We start from the raw sequence: 25,354 nt of genomic DNA on the forward strand, positions 1-25,354 counted from the left end.
AGTGTCACAACGGCTGCGTTACTGGAACCTTGAAACTCCTTGCATTATAAACTTTAAATTCAGTGACACACCACTACGAACACCAGACGTGCATCACCGTTCTCTATTTTTGCAAGTTAACTACAGTAATCTTTTGGGAACTGGCACTTAATTGGCCTTTTCTTTCCGTAATGATTTTGTTGCCTTTGGCCAGTGACCCTCTTGCATAAAAAGAAAAAAAATAGTAAAGTGTAGTTCAACCAAACAGCCTGTGGTTAGAATTTGAGATTACGTTCTTTTATATTCATTTATATTCACTTGTACACCCGATATCATAGTCAGTGTTATAAAGTATAGGTGAAGCAGTCAGTCTCTCGAGATTACGTTGTTTTATATTCATTTGTAGTACGTACACCTGAAGACATCACTTGTTGTCAAGGTCGCTGTCTTCCCGCAAGGACACCACCTCGTCCACCTACAGCCTGTGTGTGTGTGTGTGTGTGTGTGTGTTTATACAGTGGCTCCATCGGTACTAGGTAGACTAGACACTCTTTACTTCTACAACATTCTTGGGCTACATTCCTCTCCTAAGTAACACACACACACACACACACACACACACACACACACACACACCCCTGCATCCATGATATCAGGAATGCCGTCGCCCTACCCAAAAGCTCCGTTGTCATTATGCTTACAGGATTAGTCGACTGTATCCGGGTTTTGATTATAGTATGGTTAGTAAACGAAACTCGTGTAAATACGTATGTGTTAGTACACAGTGGAGATATGAATGTCAATCATAGAGATGTCAATTGTATTATTATTATTATTATTATTATTATTATTATTATTATTATTATTATTATTATTATTATCATTATCATCATCATCATCGTCATCATCACAAGCGCCATGAATTTTATCTACTATAATAATTATTGAACTCATTATTAGCACTACTACTACTACTACTACTACTACTACTACTACTACTGTTGTTGCTTGTGCAGCTTTAGTTGTTGTTGTTGTTGCTGCTGCTGCTACAACAACAACAACAACAACACTAACAACAACAACTACTACTACTACTACTACTACTACTACTACTACGATGCTGTTGTTGCTGCTGCCGCTGGTTCTGGTGCTGTTACTACCATTGATGGCACTGCTGCTATCACTATAGTATAACACTATTACTGCAAGCTAACCCAAACTAATATATTCAATCAGACCCAAGCGCGCGCGCTTGTGTGTGTGTGTGTGTGTGTGTGTGTGTGTGTGTGTGTGTGGAGGGGAGGGAAGAGTACATGTATACCGCCTTGTGTAATAAAATACTCTTAAACCCATCCGGTATTGGGTTTGGAAGGACCACGGATTTTCTTTGCATATCGTATGTACCTTAGTTTTGTCATGGGAGAGTATCAAGAAGCGGGCAGGAGGGAAGGCAGAGGAAAGCTTGACAAAGAGAGAGGTACTATAGTAAAAAGAGGCGCGGCTGCAAATGTTTGGGGTGGGTTACGTAACACCCCTTTGAGTGTTAGTGCCGCACTCTGCATATCGGCCGAACCATTGTGGGAAAAGTGGTCAAGTATTGTGAACCGCCATCCACCTGACCCCTAGTTGTGAGGACAGGTGCAGAGAGAGAGAGAGAGAGAGAGAGAGAGAGAGAGAGAGAGAGAGAGAGAGAGAATTATATTAGCAGCAATAGCGGCGTAGTACTTGACTCTACCGGGTTCGGCAGGCTATCTGGGCCATACAGGTGTGGGGGGGTGGGGGAAATGTTAAAAGTAGACATTTGAGATGCGACACACACACACACACACGCACACACATACATACACGCACACAGATGCTTGCCGCTTCAACGGTATACACACGTCAGCAACAATAGCAGCACGCACGCTCACAGTTCCCAGCGCCAGTCGTAATATTCTTAGGCTAGCAGTCGGGAAGGTGTAAGGAGAAATGTAACATGCGGTGGTTTGTAGAGCGTAAAGCGTGTATGTGCAGGGGGGAGAGGGCTATATGCTGTGAGAGGAGGGTTGCAGTTGGCGGAGTGAGGCTAGACCCGCCTCCATGTTACGTAAAAGTCCAATCGGGCCGCCCGTCTGTGCTGGCTTGGGCGGTTCGCAGTACCTCACACGAGGAGTCTGCACAGTGCACACAGTAGCAAGCCGAAGTCGGCGGGGGGGGAAATAATCGCCATTGACTGTGCTAAAATCCCTGTTATCATGTCCGAATTGACAAAGCAGCAGTTAATAAATGAGCTGGTGACCCACGGAGTAGAGCTGCCCGCCTCCACAGCCAAGAAGAGCGAGTACGTCAAGATATACGAAAAATATGTGGCCCCTGTTGCACAGTCCAAAGGGGATTTCTCGTCAGACGATGAGGATTTACCGGTGAACGACGTGAAGGCTCAGGTCAGTGGTGACGGGTATGTGTGTGTCGTGAAAACAGTGGGAAATGAGTATACATGACAAAAATGGCAGGTTTGCGCGGGAAAACAACACAACAACGGACCCTTGCAATGGTATCCAGCCCCCTAATTTTTAAAAACCACACCGGGAAATTTGGCACCTCTTGTGTGGTTGTGTGCATTGGTTATAATCTTTGAAATTTAGTGTATTAAGTGGCATGGTTACGGAGTATGTGTGTAGGTGAAATAGAATAATAGACAAGCGAGTGACTGAGGAGCGGGCAGTAGTCAGTGTTGTTGTGGAAACGGGTACGGGAAGGCGCGTAGCACCGCATCCTTATTTCACAATTCTCCCGCATCTACACTGGTAAGCGACTTCTTAAACCTACCATCAATGAAATACATGATAAATAATGACATGTAGCTTTCTTGGTAGTGTATACATGGAGTAGTGACGGAGCAACATGTGGTGGGTGGTGGCGGGTGAGTCACCTGCTTGGATTTCATACCACCTTGTGCTTGCTGTTTAAATGGTGACCTCGCCCATCACCCGCTGAGGTCAGGAGGTAGGTGTGCTGGCCTGTTGCATGGGGAGTGGCGTGACAGAGGTGTGTGGGGCTCGTGGTGTGTGTCAGGAAGTGAGTCATTTTTGTGTGTTTTCCCGGGCTCTGCAACATTTCCCTTCCATCCCCCACACCCCGGCATCTCAGCACCATTGGTATGGATTCACAGTTCTAGAGTTATCCGGGTTCCTCAGACAAGCAGGTGTATTACATAGTTATGATGGGGGGTTGTGGTAAGTAATGTGGTGAGAATCCTACACTGCCTCGCCGAGAATGTGGCCCTTCCTTTACCCACAACTTGCTTTACACCCCCGATACGTTTTGGGTCATGCTCCTGTGACAAGGTTTATCTTTAGGTGCCTCAGACATGCATTACTGGTTTGTTTTAAAGTGTGGTGCTGCTGTGTATTATGTGATATGGTGCAATCACTAACAAAAGGTTTGATTTTCGCCAGCTTACCTCAGTTTACACTTGGTAGGTGGCTGGTACACATACCGAGTGGCATCCTTGGCTATTGGCTATGCCACAAGTACTAACTTGGTCAGTGCAGAATGGTATGACAGCTTCACTCTTGGACGTGAGACCTGACTCCATTCATGACAATACAGCTTTGAAGGCGATTTAGTGAATACTGGTGTGTTTTGATGTCATGCACCAGTTGTATGTGTATGGAGGTGTTGAAGTGGCTTGTGGCACTGCGGTGTGCTATAGTACAGTTGGAATTTTGATGAAAAGTACAGTACGGAATTACAGAACAATATTTTTTCTTCAGTATGGTGCAGCATGATATACTGTGGGAAAGCATAATTTTGCAAAATTCCATGCCATACTATATCACTAGCTTAAAACAAGTTATCATTCTAAGGTATTTATTTTTTTATTTATTTATCTATTTATTTATTTATTTATTTCATTTATTTATTCTTTTGTAACTGCCTTTTCCAATTAATTGACATAGCTTATGTGTTGAGCAAAAGTTACAAGTTGTTTGAGTTGCATGGATTGAAAATTGAATTCGACAGACAGATGAATCCAGAGGCAAAACTTGTATCTAAATACATGAGCAACCAAGGTGAACAAAAATACTTGACAGCTTCATCAGCATTGCTTGTGTATTTTGTTGTACAGTAATACATGGAATTAGAGTTGGTTACAGGTTTTATTCTTAAAGAGTTGTCCATACAGGCTGTGCACCATTATTATTGTCGTGTCAGTAAAGTTGTTTCTGTACGCACTCCATCACTGCAAGGAATCCATATATGAGGACTAGGAGGCCACAGAAACAAATTCAATATTGCACCACAAACATAGAAGTGAGCTGTACTCCTGAAAGTTGGCATAGGACAGGTAGCATCAGCCTTCTTGAGCTTATACAGTAGGGTGGTCAGTTCCTTCCTCTGCTGCCTTTAAGTTCGGAGTCTTAGCTGACCAGTACCCACTTTAAGGGTCGGTAAGGCATGTTGCATTGATTGAAGCCTATTGCATTGCTCCACCTTCAGCTTTATATATATATATGCAGACTTGACAGCAGAAGGCAAAGTCATAAAGGAATGTACTCCATGTTAGAGATCAAGAATACAAATGAAAGGAAAAGCCAAAGTTATGTAAGGGAATGATATGGGTCTGTCACATGTTTAGAGAGGCTAAAAATGATTGCAGAAAATATAATCTCTATAGTGGAAAAAAGTATGTAATGGTTGTGGATGTGAAAAGAATAATAACACGAAGCAAATATAGGGTTCTGTAAAGTGTGCGAGTGTAATAAATGTCTTCTATCTGTCTATCCAAATACTAGGTCAGCAATCCCACATGGGGCAGCCTAGACAAAGCAGCACACATCCACACTCACAAATACAACACACACAAACACACAATCATTCACACTCTTACCCCTGTCAGTTCCTGGTGGAAAGGAGATAGTCTTGTGGTCTTGGGAGGTAAAAAAAAAAAACGAATATTGATAGTCTCCTAGTCTTAAGTGGTTAAAAAAGAATAGTGACAGGGAAAGATAAGGTAATTGGAGAAGTTAGTAATAGGTAAATGTTTAGAGATTGAAAAATGGTTAAGATTGGGTTGTTGTAAGGAAGAAAAAAATGAATGGGTAACAGATATGAAAGGTTAGGAAAATTCATTACACTGTTTACTCAAGCATACACTGAGCTGCGTGAAAGATGAGGCATTGAGGCAGCCAACCCTTGATTAGTGCGCAGTCATGTCCTGAAGCCCATAAGTAGCTTGAGTGTTTGGCGACTCAGGTTTCTTGGTTGAGTGTGAAGGTGCACAGTCTTGCATGCTTCACTTGTAGGTAAGGAAGCATGTATAGTGTATTGTCATTGCTTACCTCAGATATGTAGGCTAGGTACAATGCAATATGCCTTTTAAAATTGAAATTGCTTGTTTGGTTTATATATTTTTTAATATAATGAAAAGGAGGCTGACCAAGAGCTATAAAGTGTAGAAAAAGCTCACTCAGTAACCACTTCACATTAGAGGTAATTAGAAAGGGTTATAATTAGACTGACCAATTTAGTTGTGGATGTGTTCTGATACTCTTCTCTTGATATAGGTCATCATAGTAAGGTGGAAAATAGAATCAGACAGTTTGTTTGTATACCTTCCTCCAGTTGACTGTATTTGATATTTTAAAGTACTCTGGATTAATGACACTCATGCTGTAGAGCCAAAGATGTCATTCAGTCTGCCAGTCATGTCACGCATCACACCAACACCCAAATGTAGATTCAGGAAGTCATGAGGAATGATTAGGTAGATACATATCTTATCATTTCACGTGTTGTTTACCTGAGTGCAATCTTAGGTCAATGTTTTGTATATATCTAATATAGATTATCTGACATGTGTCTCATTCATTTATTATGATGTAAGTATGAATTTAAATTTATTATTCCAAAGTTCCATACATGAATTTTAGTAAGCTTCTCTTCCTGACTCATGACACAAATATTTCTCGCTTGTTAGAAAAGTCCCTTTCCTGGACCACCTGTTGCAAGAATGACAGGATGTGTTGTCATGCATTTGGATCATAACTACCTATGTATCTATCCAACCTGTATGTTAGGGAAGTAACTTTTGATACAAGAGTCATATCTTTGTTAGTTAGGAGGTGCTGTCATAGTCTCAGTTGGTATATTAGAGGAACTGGATGTAAAAGTCAGAAAAAAAAATGTATGCACACTTCTAGGAGTGCTCAAACAATCTGTGAGGATGTGGTATGACACAGCAAAACAAAGAGCATCCTCAACAAATTTACACATGCTAGCTTGATTGGATGTGCTCTATAATATAAGTATTCAGAGAACCTTTGTGTTTGCTGATTAGGATTGGCATGCTATTTCAGGTTGATTAACTATATGCATACATTTGTGAATCCTGCATGACTTCTCTTTGTTGCATATTTGTTCCATGCAGTTAAAGTGTTTAAGGGTGACATAAGCAGATATCTGCTTTGGGTTGATTTTTTTTTTTTTTGTTTGTTTGTTTTCAGTCGCAGTTTTTGTACATTTCGATAAGTTCAGAAAACGTCAGAATAGATTAGCATGTAGTGGTAAATCAGATGAGTTGTGTTGTGTTGGATACGATTTATGTTGGGTCATGGTGTAGAGCTGTGGACAAAAGTTGATTAACTCTGTGCTTTCATCCACTGTGTTTTATATTTTCACTCAACCTGTAGTCCTATGATATGTTGAGAATCTGTCCATTGCCAGTTTTTGCCCCTAAGATTGTTAGTTCAGAGAATATTACACTAAGGGGAAAGGCAAAAAGTAGTGTAAGTAAATGTGGAAGATCATTTTCGTGATCATGACCGGGTATTAGTTTGTAATCAAGTTGCTCTTTCCTGTATGAATTGGGATGAGGTGGACTGGATACCACTTACTTATGTGCTGCTATTTCCTTGATCATCCCTTCTGTCTATCACCATTTGTGTGTTTTCTATTCTCACTCAAAAAAGTAAAAATTTTGCAGTGTTCTGAGGTTGTAAGGCATTTAGTGGTAGGGTTTCACTGTACAACCTGTGGTGATCCTTGGTCTGCTCCTCAGGTGACCACCATGGATACAAGCACACTGGTGATCAACGGTCTGGACATCACCAGCCTGGATGACGATGACCTGTATGCCCAACTGCAGGAACTCGGCTCACCTGTCGGTCCCATTGTGGGTGAGTGTCTTCACCTCCTAGAGTGCCACCGTGTAGACTGTGTGTGCGTGCATACATGCATGCATGTGTGTGTGCATGTGTGCTTGCTTGCTTGTAATATAAAGGTTTTGAATCAGACTCATCTCATGCATATTTTTTAATTAAACTTGCAGATTTCTTGATAACACCACCTCCATTTCTGATCTATTGTAGATATCCATACCTCATAAATCTCTCTCTCTCTCTCTCTCTCTCTCTCTCTCTCTCTCTCTCTCTCTCTCTCTCTCTCTCTCTCTCTCTCTCTCTCTCTCTCTCTCTCTCTCTCTCTCTCTCTCTCTCTCTCTCTCTCTCTGCTGTATATTATTTCCATGAATGTTGTTAGTATTGATGCATTTCTCTGACATCTTCACATGATTCATTGTGGACTGTTGCAGAGAACTGATCATCGTTTCCAGTTGAAAAGATGCTCCACTGGTCAAAATTATACTGGACACTGGATATTAAAACAAATATATCTATTAGTTGATGTAGAATATCTGATGTTACATTATGGTGCTGATTAGTATATGAAGCTTTTTAATTTGTAGCAACTTCATAACTTTAAAATATATGAAATAAATAATTCCTCTAATTTATATTTTTAAAGAATTTGCTGTGTTGTTTTTACAGAGAGTATATGCATCAAATTTGTTTTAGAATACTTAGTTGATGAAAATATTGGCATTCATTCCTTCACCTCCATCTATCAACATTAGTGATGATAAAAATGACCAAGCTAGAGATCAGCACTTCCTCCAATAGAGAGTTCACCAGGATTATGTAGACATGCCATTGTTTATGTAGTGTGCAAATGCAAGTGTGAGTAAAAGTTTACTGGAGGGAAAGAGGGGATGTTCTTGTTGTTTACATGGTGCGAGTGAATAACAGTGCAACCCTTACCAGTATCACATTTTACATAGTTATTATCTGTTTTCATCAAGCCATAGCATTATTATCTTTTAGTTGTCTGGTTTCACTGATGACAGACTATTCCATTCTGTTCAGCGTGAGAAATGCGTCGAGTGTTTGGTGGTATTTTCATTATTCTAGTTTGTCCTGTTACTTGTATGATCTTTGACTTGCAGCAACTGTGTCAGTACTTACTTTGTGTTGTGCCCTCACCAATGTAGACTTTCCTGCCTTGTTCAGTATGAGAAATAGTGTTTTCATAATACATTAACCTGCTTGAATACTGGCACCTTACTCTGTTCTGCCTCATCCTGTTTGGAAGTGGTTTCTTACTCTCTTCCCCTTTATCTGTACTGTGGGTGGTGTCTGACTTTTGTCCCTCTGCTGCAGACAGCACAAGATCGGTGTACCAGAAGAAGCTGTTTGTGCTGCTGGGTGGCTATGTCCCAGAGCCATCACAAACCTTTAATGGGGATGTGGAGCAGGAGGAGGAGGAGGAGTACTCCGACAGTGAGCCAGGTGAGTGGCTGCTGGGATACTGTTAGGAAGAAATGGCTAGGTTTAGTACTTCTGGAGATGTGGAATAAATTCATACCCAAAGTGGCTTGTCTTCTGTAATGGTGCTTAGCACTATTACAGGGACTGGCATATGTAGGCCTGATGGCTTCTTGCAGCTTCTTTTTTTTTTTCTCTAGTTGTTATGTAATATTAGTGCTATTCTCTGCAGGGTTTGGGACATTCAAGTTAGGATTTTTTTTCTCAAGTTCTTATGTAATATTAGTACTATTCTCTGCAGGGTTCAGGACATTCAAGTTAGGGGTGTTGAATGAAAAATTATTGTAGTCATAGCACTTTGTTAATGACCATCTTTTATCTGTTAAAAGTAATGGAATGGTGGTAATCCTCAAGTAAGGTAGCAAGTCCTGTATATGCTTGTGCAACAAATTATGGTAAGGTATATTTTCTGTGATGACATCTTATAATGAAATTTATTTAAAGGTGGTTTTTACTGTATTTATTGACCAAATATGAATCTGTTGGCAGAATTGTATATCCTCTGTATATCTAAATTGTTTTCTTTAGCAAGCTAAGTTGTGTTCCCTATGAATCACCACCTCCATGATATCAAGCAGACCCAGAAAAAGGTTTCAGTTTCCACTCAGGAAAGGGATGTGGTCTTTAGAAATTTATTGGTTATAAGTTTCAGGAATGTAAAGTGAACTTGTCCAAGAAACTGCTTGCCATTTACTGTATGTTCTAAAAATCTAAATATACTGCATAATATTACTAATACAGTTCCTCCCCTGCCAGAGGCTGTGGTCGATGCTCCCTTGCAAACACGCAACAGAGTGGTGTCACAATCCTCCTGCACAACCTACACCAGCACTTCCTCGGGTGCGTCTGCTGCCAGTCCTCCAGCCTCACAGTTATCAGAAACACGCAGGCGGTTGCTCCACTCAGGTGGGTTGGGCAGGATGGTGGACAGTGTGGAGTTGTTGGCAAAGCATTGTTTGTGTTGCACTGTGACAGGATCATGTGGAGCTGATTAACAATTGTGCAGTTTGCTAATTTTGCAGTGGCATGTGTATCATTTGTGTAAAGTGAGTAAAGTAAGGAACAAATGGTTGTGGTGATACAAGGGTCTTTTTGCCAGTAATGTTTAAAGCACTGCCACAATTTGGGAGACACCAACTTGCAGTCCTACAGTACACTGTTCTTTGCTTTACCAAGATGGCCACCAGTGTCCTGATTGACAGGTAAAATTTTCAAGTGACTTTGTCAGCATTCATTTTTTATTTTCTTTTTTAAGGCTACACTATGCCAACATGTACTTTGCACAGCTGCCAATATTTTGCAAAAATAATATAGCATCTATTAGTTCGGTATTAGGAATATATAAATCTAAAGCCTAATAATTAAAATAGCAGTGATTCTTCCTTGTACAGTAAAGTTCACTCACAATTAATCTATGTATATGACAGGCTGACAATCCCACATGTGGTGGGCCAGATGGAGATACATCTGTGGTGTGTGAAGAATGGATGGTGAAAATGTATGTACAACAGATTTTGTGAAGGAATGAAATGTTTTGTTGAAAGGGTTGAAGAGTCAAATTTAGCATCCTTTGGTGGTTTGTGCACTTTTGAGAGGACAAAGTGAGATGATTTGAAAATACATGGGATGTACCAGGTGCAAGAGGTCTTTGGGCAAAATGGAAGTGTGGAGTGTTGAAGCATGAAAGAAAGGAATAAGAGGAATAGAACATGAGGGTATAGATGCCAGTCATGGCCATTTCCTTGTGGGAGTCCTTATGAAAATATGTCGGTTACAGATAAAGAGAGCTGCAGCTGCAAATTTATCTTTGTGTTGAATTTTTGCTTTGTAATTTTCTCAGTTCTCAGTCTTGCATGCTAAGAAAGATTTAGAACTTGTTATATTTCCTGAGGCTTGTTCTTTAATTCTGACTTGTTTTGACAGGTGGTAATGACAGAGAATCATCAGGAATGGTGTATGACCCAGACCTGCACACCCCATCCCCACGACGCTCCCTGCGCACTGTGACCTCCTCCTCCTCAGAAACCACCACCTACCGCAGGATGTTCAACAATGGCAAGACTTCCAGCAGTGCCAGGTATGCCTCTGTCTTCATTGAGGTGCCTTTTCTCCTCCAAGGTCATACTGCAATATATTTAACATTGTGTATAGTTAGCCAAGAATTATGCTGCAGTGTCTCATTGCCATAGCACTTGCATAGGTTTTCAGAGTTAGGTTAATGCATTGGCATAGGGGTGTGGCAACCCAAGGGCTTGCCACACTGGTCTGTACTACTTGTGGTACAGTTGGAGGGTTAACCACAGTCAATGCCAATACACAAATCACAGAAGAAATGGGTCTGTATTTCCTGTATTGTAAGAGAGATATTGTGAAACTATTTTGTACTGGGCATTTAGGCATGGTATTCTTAAGATTTAGCTTCCTACTGCCCTGCCAGATCTACCTGCACCACACCTGAGAGGATATGAGAATACCCTAGCCTTTGTTTAAAGGTTCTCTATTGGCAGATACAGAAGGGGAAGTTTCCATTGTTGATGGTGACCAGTGAAAGTGACCTCAGTCACCTGCCTCCACCTGACCTGTGGTGTGCATCCATGACCAGTCACTAAGACCTTGACATTGTCGGAAAGCAGTGGTTAAGTTTCTTCATGGTATATACACCAAAATCATTGCTATTATCTTCAAATAAACAAAACATACATCATATTCTTCATAAATATCAAAGAAATGGGTGTATTCAGATTCATGTTGAAGCAATAAATAGTTACCATATCAAACTGAAAGATCTGGGTAGTAACTAACATGGCAAAGTGACATTTTACAGCGCTGCTTTCCGATGTTGTCAAGGCCATACAGTGACCAACCATGGCTGTGCACCATAGGTCAGGTGGAGGCAGGTGACCAAGGTCACTTCCTCTGCTCACCATCAACAATGGAAACCTTCCCTCTTGCACCTGCCACGCTCTCCTGAGATTCACAACAATGAGAATGAACTTACAACATAAAATGTATGTATTTCTTAGAGGAAGAGAAAAGAAGACTTTTAATTGGAGGCAAGAGTCTTCTCAGATCATCCTAGGTGTAGCACAGTTACACTGGTAAGGCAGTGGAAAGCCAAAAACCCGAAGGAGGCTATGCCTAAACACTCAGTAAAAATAGTTTTGCTATAGTAGAGGCCAAGAGCTTGAACAGGGAGAGGTGCTGTGATCAATGCTTTAGGGGATGCTCCTGCAGAGCACAAAACAGAGGTGTCTGATCTGATTAGTTGATTGGATGAGATACGGAAAGGAAATGGATCTGCTTTGGTGCAAGAGGTGGAAACCATACTGCTGTTGAACTGTGAGGTGATGAGACCTGAAAGAGCTGCACACTTGAGTCATCCACTGTGTGATCAGTCCTGGAAGCTAAGATGTGAAGGAATACTTGTTGATGTTATTTGGATTGTGATTTTCAACAGTTTTCATAGTATTGACTTTTTGTCTATTGAGATGCAAAAAGGGATGATGTTTTGTAACTGTCACCTCTGCTTGAGATAACCAGAAGTGTTGTTTTTCAGCATTATTCAAACTCAATTCAGTTGTACTTTGTGCCAAGTGTTATGCAATCTCCTCTTTTACTTCTTTCCTGTGTTGACACCAGATTTGCAAGCGATGGTGGGAAGGATGAAGTGGACAGTCCTCCAGCTCCTGGAAAGCTGTCCTCAGCTCTGCGGCTCCTAGTCAAGCTCCTCTTTCTTGCCCTCATCATTGCTACTGCTCTCTACTTCTACCAGGTAATGAGAAATGGTGTCTTAGAAATCTTCTGAAAAGGACATTGAAAGACTTAATTTCCTTGGTATTTGGAGAAGACTGTCAAGAGCAAAGATAGGGTTGAAGTTACTTAGAATGAGGTAACTTATTCTCAGGTATCTTAAGTTGGTTACTTACAGCATTCACTCCCACTTTACCTTCAGTTTGATCCATAGTTAGTTGGTGTGCTTCCATTGAGTATCACTAATGTCACATCCAGATCTTGATTGAAAGTTTTTCACCACCTGGATGAAAATGTGAATGTATTATACTGAAAGTATTATATATATATGCTGTGGAACAAATCTAGTCACCTAAGGACACAATAAATGTTTTGGGTGGGTTACTGATCAACTTACAATTGTCTTGTCATATCATGCAGGGGTTTTACTTCGATCTTAAATCTATGAAATTACACATTATTTATATCTTGCAAATGAAGAACAAGAATTTAACATTTTTAAAGGGGGAAATATGAATGTTTGGCAATGTGTAGGCAGTAGCATTACCAGTGACAGTGTTTGTGTGTCCTCAGATGGCAAGATCGGTGCAGCAATGTGTGATAAGTCATTAGTTCCAACATGAGAGTAAACTTGATGCTTTCCAGAACAACCCCACTGAGAGTCCCTTCAAAGCCATAGAGGAGATGGCTCGCCAGGCACTGGAGGCAGCTTCAGGGGAGGAGGTGACCACCTCTCCTGAGGATGCAGATGGACCTGCTGCCTCCCCGCCCCCCCAGCAGCCAGAAGTGACCAATTAGACCACAGTATTAGAGCTCAGCAATCACCTGGTGGTCCTGATGGAGTGGCATGTACTAGTTAGTGTTGCCTCAAGCAATGCCTGAGCCTGAGAACAAACCCAGGCCAAGAAAAGTATTGTTTGGTCTATTTAATGTATTATTCTAATCTAAGGTGTTACCTGAACTCTGAAAGATATTTGTGTGTTGAATGTATTTCCTAATTGATTAGAGATTTATTTTCAGTTTTTTAATACGAGAAAGAAAGGCTTGCGGAGTTATTTATTTTCCTTAGTCAAGTTTAAAACGACATTGGGATATCAGGCTTTAGAAGTATTTTCTTTTACATATGCAATATATAGATCTTTGTTTAATAGCAACAGTTACTTTTCTTACTGTTTTTCATTCATCCTTCATTATGAAATCTCTATTCTTATTTACATCATTCAGGCACCAGCTGCCTGTCTGATCTATAAGTTTCCTTCCATTCTTTGGTCTCTCCAGCTTCTTTCCTACTTCAACACAGATTTAACATCATTACCTTGCTTCCTACGTGTTAAGGAATTAAAACCCTTTGTACACTTGACACACATTGATATTATGTATGCAGAAAATTAAACATTTTGGGTACTACAAAAGATGACTTTGTTCCAAAGGAATTGGCTGGTAGGTACTGGCTGTCTTGGGAGCCCTCTGTACCTCAGCAAGAGAAGTGGCAATGCTGGCATCCGTCCACAGCCTGAACACTCAATGCTTCAGTATTCAGGCTCTTGGCTGATGCACGTTCTTTGTGTTTTTTGTAGAGTGAAGCCTCACTGATTCAGACACCTTAGGAATTCACAATTTTGATGTGATAGGTAACATGAACATTCTTTGTTTACTGTGTGAATTAGCATGTATTAGAAGTTGCTTGAATCACATTCTGCAACATTCTTCCTTTATTTACTGCTCTAGTTTCGGCATGAGATACAAAGCAGGAAACAGTGAGGCTTTACTTGTTGGTGTATTTGATATTCTCTGGTTTAAACATATGTACATAGAGTCTTACTGATTTTTCTAAACAATTTAATTTACACAAACATGTGCTCAAAATAGTCCCGAGTGATTTGTGAAGGTTTTGATAATTGGTAGCTCCGTCCGACTTGCAGTAGCCACCATGGGTATTCTCCACTTTATAAAATTACTCCAAGTTCATCTACTTTTCAAAAATACTCTGTTTATTGCTTAATCTGCTAAAAGCTTTGATAGTGTTTTGCCTGTTTTAATTCTCTTGAACTGTGTAACAGCAAGTTTAAGTTGACCCAATAAACACTATACAGCATATTGCTCCTGGATGGCTTCCAAGTCTAAGTCTCATGAAGGATCAGTCATTTGTTTCTGACTTCCCTGTTCCTCACTAACCCTCTCTGTGGTGATACTTTGATGAGGTGTGAAGACTTCTCATAACTTAAGGTAATGTTATACAAAAATTGAAGGACATATTTTGTGACTAATCACTCAATCCTGGCAGAAACAGTGGGACCTGCCCACCAAAATCCTCAAGTGCCAGGCACAAGTATCTTCAGTTAGTAAGGTTTTAAAGACCCTTGGGCACTAGAGGATCTGCTACATATAATGCTAGAAATTTGGGGCTCATTATGACCTTCATACATTGTTAAAGCAAGCATCATTTATAGTTGGAACTGGCAATAGAACTGTCACCCAGTGTAGTCTACTCTAGTCTTTATAAAGTCTAAATGTGTACTTGGCAATGATGTGGTAGGATAGTGCAGGTCAACCAGACTCCACCAGGGCTGTGATGCTCCTTTGATGTAAATGGTAAAACATTTATGTATTGACTGTCAGTGGTTCCATCCCCAGTCACTCCCTCATGGTATCATCTTTTGGATGAAATCTATACAATATTTTGATAAGTATTCTTGAAGTAAACAATGCAACAGAAACTTATAATTCTACATAAATGATCAGTTATGACGGTTTAGTTAATGCAACAAATAGTCTGTGATGGTTATGCTAACTGCCTCCAAAACATGAGATATTCAGGCCTCAAGGACCAAAATGTACAAATGGAAGTATTAAGATAAGGAAATGGTCCCTTCTGGAATAGTCTGACATGTTTCCTCCATCAGTTTTATAACAGTACCCTGCGTTCCTCAAAAATTGGTTGTACACTATGGAGCCTCTAGTGGTTTGCTAAGAGTTTGTGGACTGAGTCACTTGCACTGAACCAGAGTAAATTTTTCCCCTCATTTTCACTCAGGGCTAATGAATCCCTGCTTTTGTCAGAATTGCTAAAAACATGAAAGGCTTTTATTTTTCTATGCATCCTCAATAATGGGGGAGAATTCTAACTTGAAGGATTGATTGTAATACACCAATGTGTGTTTGTTATTTTTGAGTGAGTGATGAACCTTTAAAGTCAAAACCTTCATACATTTTTGTAACATTGAATAATAAAAATAAATTCTACTGATAGTTTTAATAAAATCACTTACCTAGATCACCTGAGGTGGGTAGTGTGAGGCAAGAGTGGTGTCAGGCCATAACCATTATATTCCCTTCCATTCCAAAACATTCTGGTAGCAATGAAATGGAAAACGTATCTTGCACAGAGAGCAGCAGCAAGTGGGAACTGCTGTCAGTTGGTACGCTATGCTGTCACCAGCAGGACCTGTAAAACAGTTGTTTGTCACCACAATGACAGACTCACTGATTATGTCACCATGGCCTTTAAACCTGAACAGAAAATAAACATTGTATTCTATGTCAAACTCAGGAATTCAGGAACAAAAGCACTCAAGATGATACAGCAAGCCTATGGCAGTGGAGCATGCCATAGGCATGCTCCACTGCCTTCCATCCTTCTGCAGCCTTGCTGCACAAGATTTTTTTCTCTCACCCCTATTCTGTCCACCTCTCTAATGCAAGGGTTAAACAGTATTCTCAATCATTTATCCCTTTCTCTGGTAAACTCTGGAACTCCTCGACTGCTTCTTTATTTCCACCTTTCTATAACTTGAACTCTTTCAAGAGGGAGGTTTCAAGACACTTATCCTGTATTTCTGACTAATGCTTTCAACTCTGTTCGGAGACCAGCACCTCAGTGGGCCTTTTCATTTATTTATTTATTTATTTATTTATTTATTTTTTGCAATTTTGTTACCCTTGGCCGGTGCCCCTCCTACATAAGATAATAATAATAATAATAATAATAATAATAATAATAATAATAATAATAATAAAACCCCGTTTGGTTTGAATATGCAGTGTTGCTGCTGAGCTCTTGGCCAAGTATCAGTTAAGTTTAAAACGTGCAGTGTACACCTACAACACCATCACTTCACATTGCCTCTACTTGCTGCACTTGGCCAAGGTTTTTCTTATGGTCGTATTTTCATCCACTCATAAGTCATAATGTTAGTTTCCTTGAACGTGGTGGACAAGTGAGGCAGGTGAAGGCTGCTACATGACAGGCTTTTGTGCCCTCCTGCTGTGGGGACGCCTCGCTTGCAGCCTCACAGATCACAAACACAAATACTAAACCTCCTGGCGCAACCTCTCCAAATGCGAGCTTGACAATTTTGACGTCAGAAACACGTTACTTACTCTTATGGCTGATATGTTAGTCTAAATTTTCGGGAGAAGCTATGGTAGTAACTTTTATCTCTTTCCCATGGTTCCGAACCAGGCGTTCGAAGCCTCGAGGCAGCACTGCCACCAACCCTGCTACTCTTGCACTGCACCACTCAGTGTGGCTCTGTTGGGGAATTGATGGATAACGGGTTCCTGGAATCATACCCTGCAAAGGTTGACTTCACAAACAGTTAGTGGTATGATGAGGTAACTCTCCGAGGCAGATACAACATTCGCCACTTATCTGTCCTCCCGGCAGCTGCCGAGGCCCAGTGGTCACCGGTGTGTGGCGGCGGGGCTGCTGTAGTAGTAGGCTTGTTCCATGAACCTTCAGGAAACACCAAACATAGTCCCGCAGCTGGCACATGACTGCTGGCGCCAAGGAGTGTTGATGAAGCATCACACACCTACCCTTTGCTTCCCAGCCATCGCCATCTTGGATCACGAATGTCAACTCACCACATCTCCACTAATTGTTCTTTGTAGAATTTATTTCATGGATATCTTCAATATCAATACACATATGAAGAAAACACAATATGAATATTATTTAGTATTTTCTACGTATAACTTCAAATGCTGGCCATTGGATGGAATCTGAAACACATGCCACGTCACTCACCCTAATTTCCATCATGTCACTATCTACAAAGATTCACCTGCAGCTTAACTCATTTTTACAAAGACGATCTTACTTAACTTCCAAAGAACAGTTAAATGAAAGGCTTTTGACTTCCTTCCTGAGTGACGTGACGGCTCCATGGCGCGCTTTTGAACCTCCCCCAGTGCTCCCGGTGGTTGTGTTAGTAGACACTCACACTACAACCTGCAGCACACCACCACCACACCACAGCCTCGGGATAAAGATAGGACAGGAGACAGATTGGTTAATGTTTACTTCATATGCACACAAGCAGCACTCATGGTGGACAGTACAGGTGGCGCACACGAGGGCCAGGGACGCGCACACGCTCTCTGGCGTCTGCTGGTATACCTTTGCGGCGATACTAAAACATCCCAAGTTCTTTCCTTACTCTCTTACGTCTATGAACCTCGGGGACAGAGATCCGTGAAGAGAAGACTGGCCTAATACTTCTGCTTCTAACTTAGTCCCGTATTCTGAAACGCTCTGTTCTCACCACGACTATTTTTAAAGGCCAGAGATGATTAACCTATTTCTCAAGAGCGTTTTTCCTGTTAATAATGTAGAAACCATAAAAAGAACCTTGAAAAGCCGTGTAACTTCAACTAGAGCCTTTTGTAAGTAGTCGAGGTGCAGCGCATGTTTCAGAATAGGGTCCTTAGTGCGGGAAATCACATTCAAGTATTATATCGCTCTTCTGTAGTTGTGGGGCTGGCGTATGTAAAGAGATGCCATGTTTAGTGACACATCCAGATAGTTTGATTCTGAATTGTGAATGTACATACAGTTTGGCATTACCAGTGATGGAGAAAAGAGGTGCGCAAGCTTATTGTGTCTTGTATGTATAATCCTTCTTTCCTTGAGCCATTGTGCTTGCAAGGTTGTGTGGCGCTCCTACTGAATTCCTGAGTGCTGTTTGTATTGGTTGTCTTTTGGAAGGCAGGCACACCATTTGGAGCAGCCACCAAGCAGTTTCACTTTGATTTGAACTGATTTTGTTATCCAATCTCATGGTCTCTGAATCAAATATGCCAATAAAACAAACTTGCAAGACGAGAAAATGTACAAGGAAAGTGAACTTGTTTTGATGACCAAAAAATCTGTTCACTTCTTCATTTCTAGATCACTGGTTTGGAAACTGCATATTGGTTTTGAATTGATTTATTTCACTCCTTCATGTGGTTGACAGTCATTATACACCAGCCCGCTGCAAGTGTCTCCTCTTCACTGGGCCTCTGTCTGTCCTCACAGCTCACACAAAACTGTTGGTTCCCGATGTAGAAGACCAGCATGTTCTTCCTTTTCATATATGTGTCCTGTTCTTAATTATTGATCACCATAAGTAAAAGAAAGTTATCACACAATACAAAATCAATAAGAAAACAATAAATATCGCAGTTTCTAAGGGCAATATCAAATCAGTGAAGTAACAATACAAACTGTGACAAAATAATGAAGCAAGGCTCGTGATGGGTCTGTACATCAGAAGACAAAATGGTGTATCACCACCACTTCATTTCAAGTCATCACCTTACTCTCCAAGGTACAGGAATAGAAATCAGTTTATATACTCTGGTACAATTACCTTTGTGCCAAACACGCCCAGTAATACTTTGACATAAAAATCATGGTGCTTCTACAAAACCTTATTTACTAAAGATAATCATGAAGTATTTTTAAGTATGACATCATTATACATGTCGTTGTCATACATGTGATTTTATGTTTATATGTTTTTTTCTTCAGATTTCATGTACTTCATCCCATTGTACTATGAATTATGTGAATATGTATTCTGGTCTCTTAAAGCAAAACAGTTCCTTGCATATTCCATAAAGATATGGTCTCTCTGTCTTATGATTAATTTAATTCCATAATAAATTTTCTGAGCAGTTAGTGACCTTGAGAAATACAAATTTTGCGACCTGCAGTTACAAATTTACATCATATCAGCACTTGGGAACATTGGAAGCCTCCCAATTTGACAATTTTTCATGAAGGATTCCCAAACTACACCAGTGTTGAGACATCCACTTACAGATTCAAATAGCAACAAAATAACAATAGAAAAGTATGACAAAATTATTGCTTCATTACCAAATTAGGATGTACGTCCAAGATTCATCCTAAGAACCACTGTCCCGGACACATGAGACACAGCAGCACCCAGAGAGTGAGGTCACACCCAAACGGCCACACCTGCACACCACCGCCACACCTTCCCGATGCCTCCCAAGCCAAACTGTTGGCTGGAGCTCACACCTGCACGGTCCCACTACCTATCATAGCAAAATAAAGTTTTTTTGTACAATTCTCCTACTCTTTCAGTGTGGCTCCCATAATCCTGTCCAACCTGACCTGACCTGACCTGCTCTGCCCTGGCTGAGGTGGCGGGTCAAGCGGTCCAGCCACACCACCACCATGTCATGCTACACACACCACCAGCACCACACTCTGCTCATGCCCTCCTGGTGCTTTGATGGCTGGAGAGACACATCAACACTCCTCCAGCAGACTCACGGAAAATAAGAAGATAAAAGATAAAGTAAAAATTAAATACATCTGATGATCAGTAAGCACAATAAAAATAAATACAAATTCCAATGTTTTGTCACGGCTCACTGATGCTGGAGGTGAGCCAATGAGTGGAAATGTGAGTCCTTTACTGGAGTCCACACACTTACTTCTTCCCTCGGGTTGTTTGTTTATGTTGACACACCGTTATGTAACACCCTGCAAGCTACACACTGATGGCCTACACACCCTAGCAGTAACACCCTGAGCTACCTAGGGTGTGGCTGGGCCCTGCAACACAGTTATGGTGGTTATGAATACCTAGGGTTGGAAGGGAGCTGTGTGCAATACTTACTAGGCATTGTGCGCACCACTTGCCTCTCATTGGCTGTGGTGACATATATAATATAATATATATATACTGTATCTATATATATATATCTTTGTAGAATCTTTAAACTTAAATTGTGTAGAAAACTTAATAATAATACACATCGGCATTTTCATTCTTCCTAATAATATTGATCAGAAGTTTTCATTCTCTCACTTTCTCACACCTACGTATGTACTTTCATTTACCTAAGATGACCTGACCTACCACTTAGTAAAGCTCAGTAAAGGTCACTCCTTCCTTGACCTGACTGCAACATCCCACATCAGGTCACTCAGTCAAGTCACAAGAAACAAAAGAGGATCACTGCCTTCCATTACTCCATTCATCTCGCAATGCGCTTTTTTTGTGTTTTGTTTTCATGTCGAAGTTTAAAATAATTTCCTGGTCTGTAGATGATCTTGGCACCACCCCAGATTACTAATGCAACCTTTAGAATCATAAATGACATCAAAGTATAAGTGTAACGATTAATGACTACATAACCAAGACAAAATTAAAGTCTCCAATAAGATCAGTACGTATACACTACAGTAATTATGCGGATATAACTTTTGTCCTGAACACATTATTGAACCCTATGAGCTACTGAGGGAACAGCATCCTATGGGAACATGAAAAGAGCACATCTACAGTTACTCAGATCACAAATTGAGGGACAAATGAACAACAAACATGTGAAGCCAAAAGGAGCCAAACTTTCAACAACAGGATAATTGAATTGAAATCACAACTTGGAACAAATTCTTCAAGCTGCTCAGACCATTAGTAAGGAAGATTCAAGATGATTTGAAGCTAATCTATTTGATCATCTTCATGTATTTGATCTAGTAAGCACCTAAGTTACCACAGTTGACACTCGACACTTGATTCAAGCTTGGGTAGTGTACGTGAGGCGGCAACGCTCCACACGTCCTACATTCAAAGTCAGCAAAGGATAAGATGTGAGCAAGTATGGACTGGATTCCATTAGTTCAGTTCTATAGTTAGGAGTTACAGAACCTCTTATATATTATGTACTCAAATATTAGCACATGTATTATGGAGCTACAAAAAAAAAAGTTAGGATCTATGCTGAGCAGTTCTCTCAAATGCAATTAGGCAGATAGTTACAATTACTTGGCAACCTTTTCCACTTCGCTCCTACAGCATGGAGACAATTCCCTGCCGCGCCAGGCCACCAATGGCACGAAGACACAGCACACGGGTAATGTGGGTCCACAGAGGTGCCTAGTAGACAGTCACCAATCCTGACCTTCCTTGCTAGTGGCTACACACACACACACTCACACACTCAGCGCTCCTTGATGCTTCCCACACCATAACACAGCAGCACCAGCATGATGAGCTCATTCCCCACACTGGTCACTGCATCACAAACAACTCCTCCTTTGTTGATGTCATTGACTTGCAAGAAAACCATGCCTTCTTTTGTGCCGCCAAATGAATTACCAATTTTACAGGAAGGAATTTAAGTAACTATTCTTTTAATATTACCGAGGATCTAATTGCATTAAGAATCACTCTTCCAAATGTTGGAAAGAAATTGCTACATCTTCCTTCTTTTAGTCACCAAGGAAAATAGTTACTCATTTTCCTGACTCAAGAAAACACCATTCCTTCACATCACCAGGAAGCAACAATCATCTGCTTCTCCTCCTCCACACACCACATACACCTCCTCCTCACATCACAAAGTGGATCACAAGTATGAATCATCTTTCAAATTTCCCTCTAATGGAACACTGATGGGGGCAGTGCTGCTGTCTGCCGTCAGTAACACAATCACGGGATGGAAGGCAAGACAAGGACACAAAAATAACGTGACTGGACGATGAGAGGAGAAAGGAAGTTGCCAACGGATAGTAATGAGGGCAGGAATATTATACAAATCTGGGAATGACTAAAAACTGCAGGATCCTCTCGCGTCAACTTAAACCTACATATTTGGTATAATAAGCTGGGAAAAGTTTGTGTATGTCTGTGTGTATGTGTATGTACGTGCATGTGTGTGTTAATCTATACATGTGTGGGATTGTGTGTCTATGTTTGTGTCTTGGAAGGAAACAAGCACAATAAGAATCAATGTACACAAGGTGACAACAGAAATCTCACCTTTACCTACACTTGGTGAGCCTTACGGAAGGATAAACGGCGTACGGGTTGGATTAAGGTACAGTACATGTCAATCTTTTTTTTCTTTTTCTGCTTTTTGAACAAGTGGATAATAAATGCTACACACTGTCTGTCTTTTTGTTCCCGGCCCAGCAGAGTGTTGCTGGCCAGCCTTGTGTCCTTGATCCAGGTAAGAGGGAGGAGGGAGGGAGGTTCCACAGTTCAGAGTTCACAGTTGTTGCCGCCACTGCTCTTTCTTTTCCAATCATATATATATGTATATTTATACTTTTTTTTTTGAGGGCATTAACATTATTTCTGTCACCCTCAGTTATTTTTTTTTGTTTATCTTGTCAACCACACTGGTCTGTACCACAATTATGTACACACTTTGGTATCATCTTTGGCCAGTGTGAAAGAGGCGGCAGACAGACAAGCAAATCACGTACACAGACTCACGTGCTCACACTCTCGCACGCACACATGGGACGCACGCACGCATGCATGCTCAGCCTCTCCCTCACAGCACTGCTACGCTTGCACGCAGACACGACTCCTCCAGAACCAGTTTTTGTCGATCAGTTGAATTGAGTGGAGGGAAATAACGACTGTGGGGGAAAAAAAAAAAAAAAAAAAGATGGACTGGAAGAAGAGGATGGAACAAAGAGTGAAGCTTGACTGTGTTAAGAGGAGCAAGATCACTTGTTTGGGTGGAGGAATGAAAGTTAAAGAAGAGGAGGAGGATCAAGACACTCAAGAAAACAAAATACAAAACAAAGATGACTCAAATAGAACCTTACAAAGATAACGTCACAGTGAAAATTGACAAGACAAGACAGATCGACACTCATTGCATTCCATTCACCTTGGGGAGAGGGAGAATGAGAGAAAAAGAGAGGTGGCCAGGTATAACACACACCTCTCTGACCTCTTTTCACACCACAGTGCTAACCCTTGACCTCAGCTCCACGCTACAAGGTCACTGGGGAGGGGAGGGGACAAACCAGCCACATCTGACCTGCCCTGACCTCACACAGCGGACACCTGGCCCGTCCCAAAGTCGCTGAGCAGACCCTGAAGCCTTGCGATCTCCTTCGTGGCAGACACAAGATCACTCGCGTGTTTTAATTCTTTCTCCTTGAGTTTCTTAATATCTCGCTGGCAAGTCTGGAAAATGAGAACGCTGGTATTAGGATGTGAATATAATGCTCAGGAAATGTTAGGTAATGGCCAAGAAGTAAAAGAAACTAGTGCATTTTATTGGTAGGTTTATAAAAGAAGAATGGAACTGGAAAAGAGAGGAATGAAATACTATTGGAGGGACCTGACAGTGTGTGAAAGAAAAAGAAGGAAAAGTGACTAAGCCTGGGATGAGAGGCAAGATGGATTCAGGGGACACAGAGGAGGAAGAATGCCTCACTTCAAAACACCAGTCATTACATCAGCACAAAAAAAGGAAAGAGGGTGAAGAAATTCCAAGACAAAAGGTAAAATACTTCTAGACCTAAAAAAACAGCATTTCATTAGTGGGCAACACACATTTTTTCATTTTTTTTAAAGTTAGTTTTGAAGAAGCAATTCTGAGGGGTTGCAGATCCTCACTTCTTGAGCAAAGCTGGCCTGTACTTTGCATGAGCTGGAACAAAGGCACTTAACATCCTTAAACTCCAGCACTTCACACTGGTTTGGGGTAAATAAAGATGATGTCAGGAAGCTGGAGGCCACTGTCAGCATGGAAAGGTGGATGAGCACTAAAGGTGATGTCAGGAAGCAGGAAGTCACTATGTCAGTATGGAAAGGTGGATGAGCCATGTGTGAGGCTGTGCAGTGAGTGAGGCAATGAGAAGCAGGCCTGGAACAAAATGGAAGGATGAGAGGGGCTGGAGTGTGGAGGGAAGGATGAGAGGGGCTGGAGTGTGGAGGGAAGGATGAGAGGGGCTGGAGTGTGGAGGGAAGGATGGGAGGGGCTGGAGTGTGGAGGGAAGGATGAGAGGGGCTGGAGTGTGGAGGGAAGGATGAGAGAAGCTGGAGCAAGGAGGGAAAGGATGCAAAAAACTGGGTTGTGGTGGTTTAGTCATGTGGAGGGAGAATAAAAGTGGATGAAGCACAATAAACAATTTGAAACCTGTGGCAGAGTGATGGATGGATGGGGGAAGGAAGGCAAAGGATGATATCTTTAGAAGGGACCTATGAAGCACAAGGCTGGAGGTCACAAGAGGCAGATAACTGTGGCAGGGAACAGGGGCGCACTGACAAGCAACCATCATCAGGTGACAGAGGGGCTGAGGCTGACACATGGACGTACTATTGGGAAAAAAACTCAAACTTGGTGTAAGAACTGCATGAAAAAGACAGCAGCGAAAAAAAGAAAAAAAAAAAAAAAAATGAAGAGGGAGGTTTCAAGACACTTATCCTCCAATTTTAGACGATTTTATTTTGATTTCTCTTTAGTGACTGGCATTTCTTCTTTTCTTTTCCATAGTTATTTGTTGCCCTTAACCAGTCCCCTTTTACACAAATAAAAAAAAAAAGAAAGAATGAGGAAGTGTTAACCTTATCCTCAAAGAAACAAAAAAATGACACAGTTCACCTTTTCCATCACTCAAACTTACAATACCAAGTTAGAAATTTCCCAACAGTACCCATTAAGATCCTCTATGCTGCCACTTCACCTTCCTTCACTGACCAACCTGATCAAGATGTCTCTAATGTTGCCATCATCAGTGCCCTGAAATAACATCACACTCACATTTTGCATCCCTTATTGACATGCCACACACCCCTACATTACATACTACAGCCTCCAGGGTGGTGCTCAAGAGGGTGAGGGGGACAGGACACAAGGGAACACAAGTGAGGAACAAATAACAACAGTCGTTTTGGTCCTTACAGGGATGTTTGTGAATATTC

General features: G+C 41.2%; 2 protein-coding genes and 1 long non-coding RNA gene across 16 annotated transcripts in view; 1 reads left to right on the top strand and 2 right to left on the bottom strand.

The window, feature by feature from the left end:
* Positions 1-1,947: 1,947 nt before the first annotated feature.
* Positions 1,948-15,617, top strand: LOC135104818 (lamina-associated polypeptide 2, isoforms beta/gamma-like). Of its 5 annotated transcripts, none has more exons than XM_064012446.1 (7): positions 1,948-2,405; positions 7,025-7,142; positions 8,460-8,588; positions 9,381-9,530; positions 10,548-10,701; positions 12,264-12,396; positions 13,020-15,617. In XM_064012446.1, exons 1-7 carry the CDS (start codon positions 2,217-2,219, stop codon positions 13,170-13,172), a joined length of 1,026 nt encoding a protein of 341 aa, XP_063868516.1. In that variant the 5' UTR covers positions 1,948-2,216; the 3' UTR covers positions 13,173-15,617. The 5 variants fall into 5 exon arrangements, with proteins under 5 accessions (XP_063868516.1, XP_063868517.1, XP_063868520.1 ...); XM_064012447.1 differs by lacking the exon at positions 1,948-2,405 and adding an exon at positions 2,561-2,768; XM_064012450.1 differs by lacking the exon at positions 1,948-2,405 and adding an exon at positions 2,944-2,967.
* Positions 12,288-17,084, bottom strand: LOC135104819 (uncharacterized). 2 transcript variants are annotated; one of them, XR_010270544.1, is made up of 4 exons: positions 16,755-17,084; positions 15,644-15,819; positions 12,571-12,657; positions 12,288-12,425 (listed from the first exon to the last, which is right to left on the bottom strand). It is a non-coding gene; the product is annotated as an uncharacterized LOC135104819 (long non-coding RNA). The 2 variants fall into 2 exon arrangements; XR_010270545.1 differs by having other exon boundaries at positions 16,947-17,074.
* A 575-nt stretch (positions 17,085-17,659) lies between these two features.
* Positions 17,660-25,354, bottom strand: part of LOC135104817 (rap1 GTPase-activating protein 1-like) — a 152,711-nt gene continuing 145,016 nt past the window's right edge. For 8 of the 9 annotated variants that reach the window (XM_064012443.1, XM_064012436.1, XM_064012438.1 and 5 more), the window contains one exon: positions 17,660-23,611. In XM_064012443.1, coding sequence (XP_063868513.1) covers positions 23,474-23,611 — 138 coding nt within the window. In that variant the 3' untranslated portion in view covers positions 17,660-23,473. Of the gene's footprint in view, positions 23,612-25,134; positions 25,173-25,354 lie in introns of all 9 variants that reach the window. The other variant, XM_064012445.1, reaches the window with a different exon arrangement.

Source organism: Scylla paramamosain, chromosome 11 (genome assembly GCF_035594125.1).
Source record: "Scylla paramamosain isolate STU-SP2022 chromosome 11, ASM3559412v1, whole genome shotgun sequence".
Classification (NCBI taxonomy): Eukaryota; Metazoa; Arthropoda; class Malacostraca; order Decapoda; family Portunidae; genus Scylla; species Scylla paramamosain.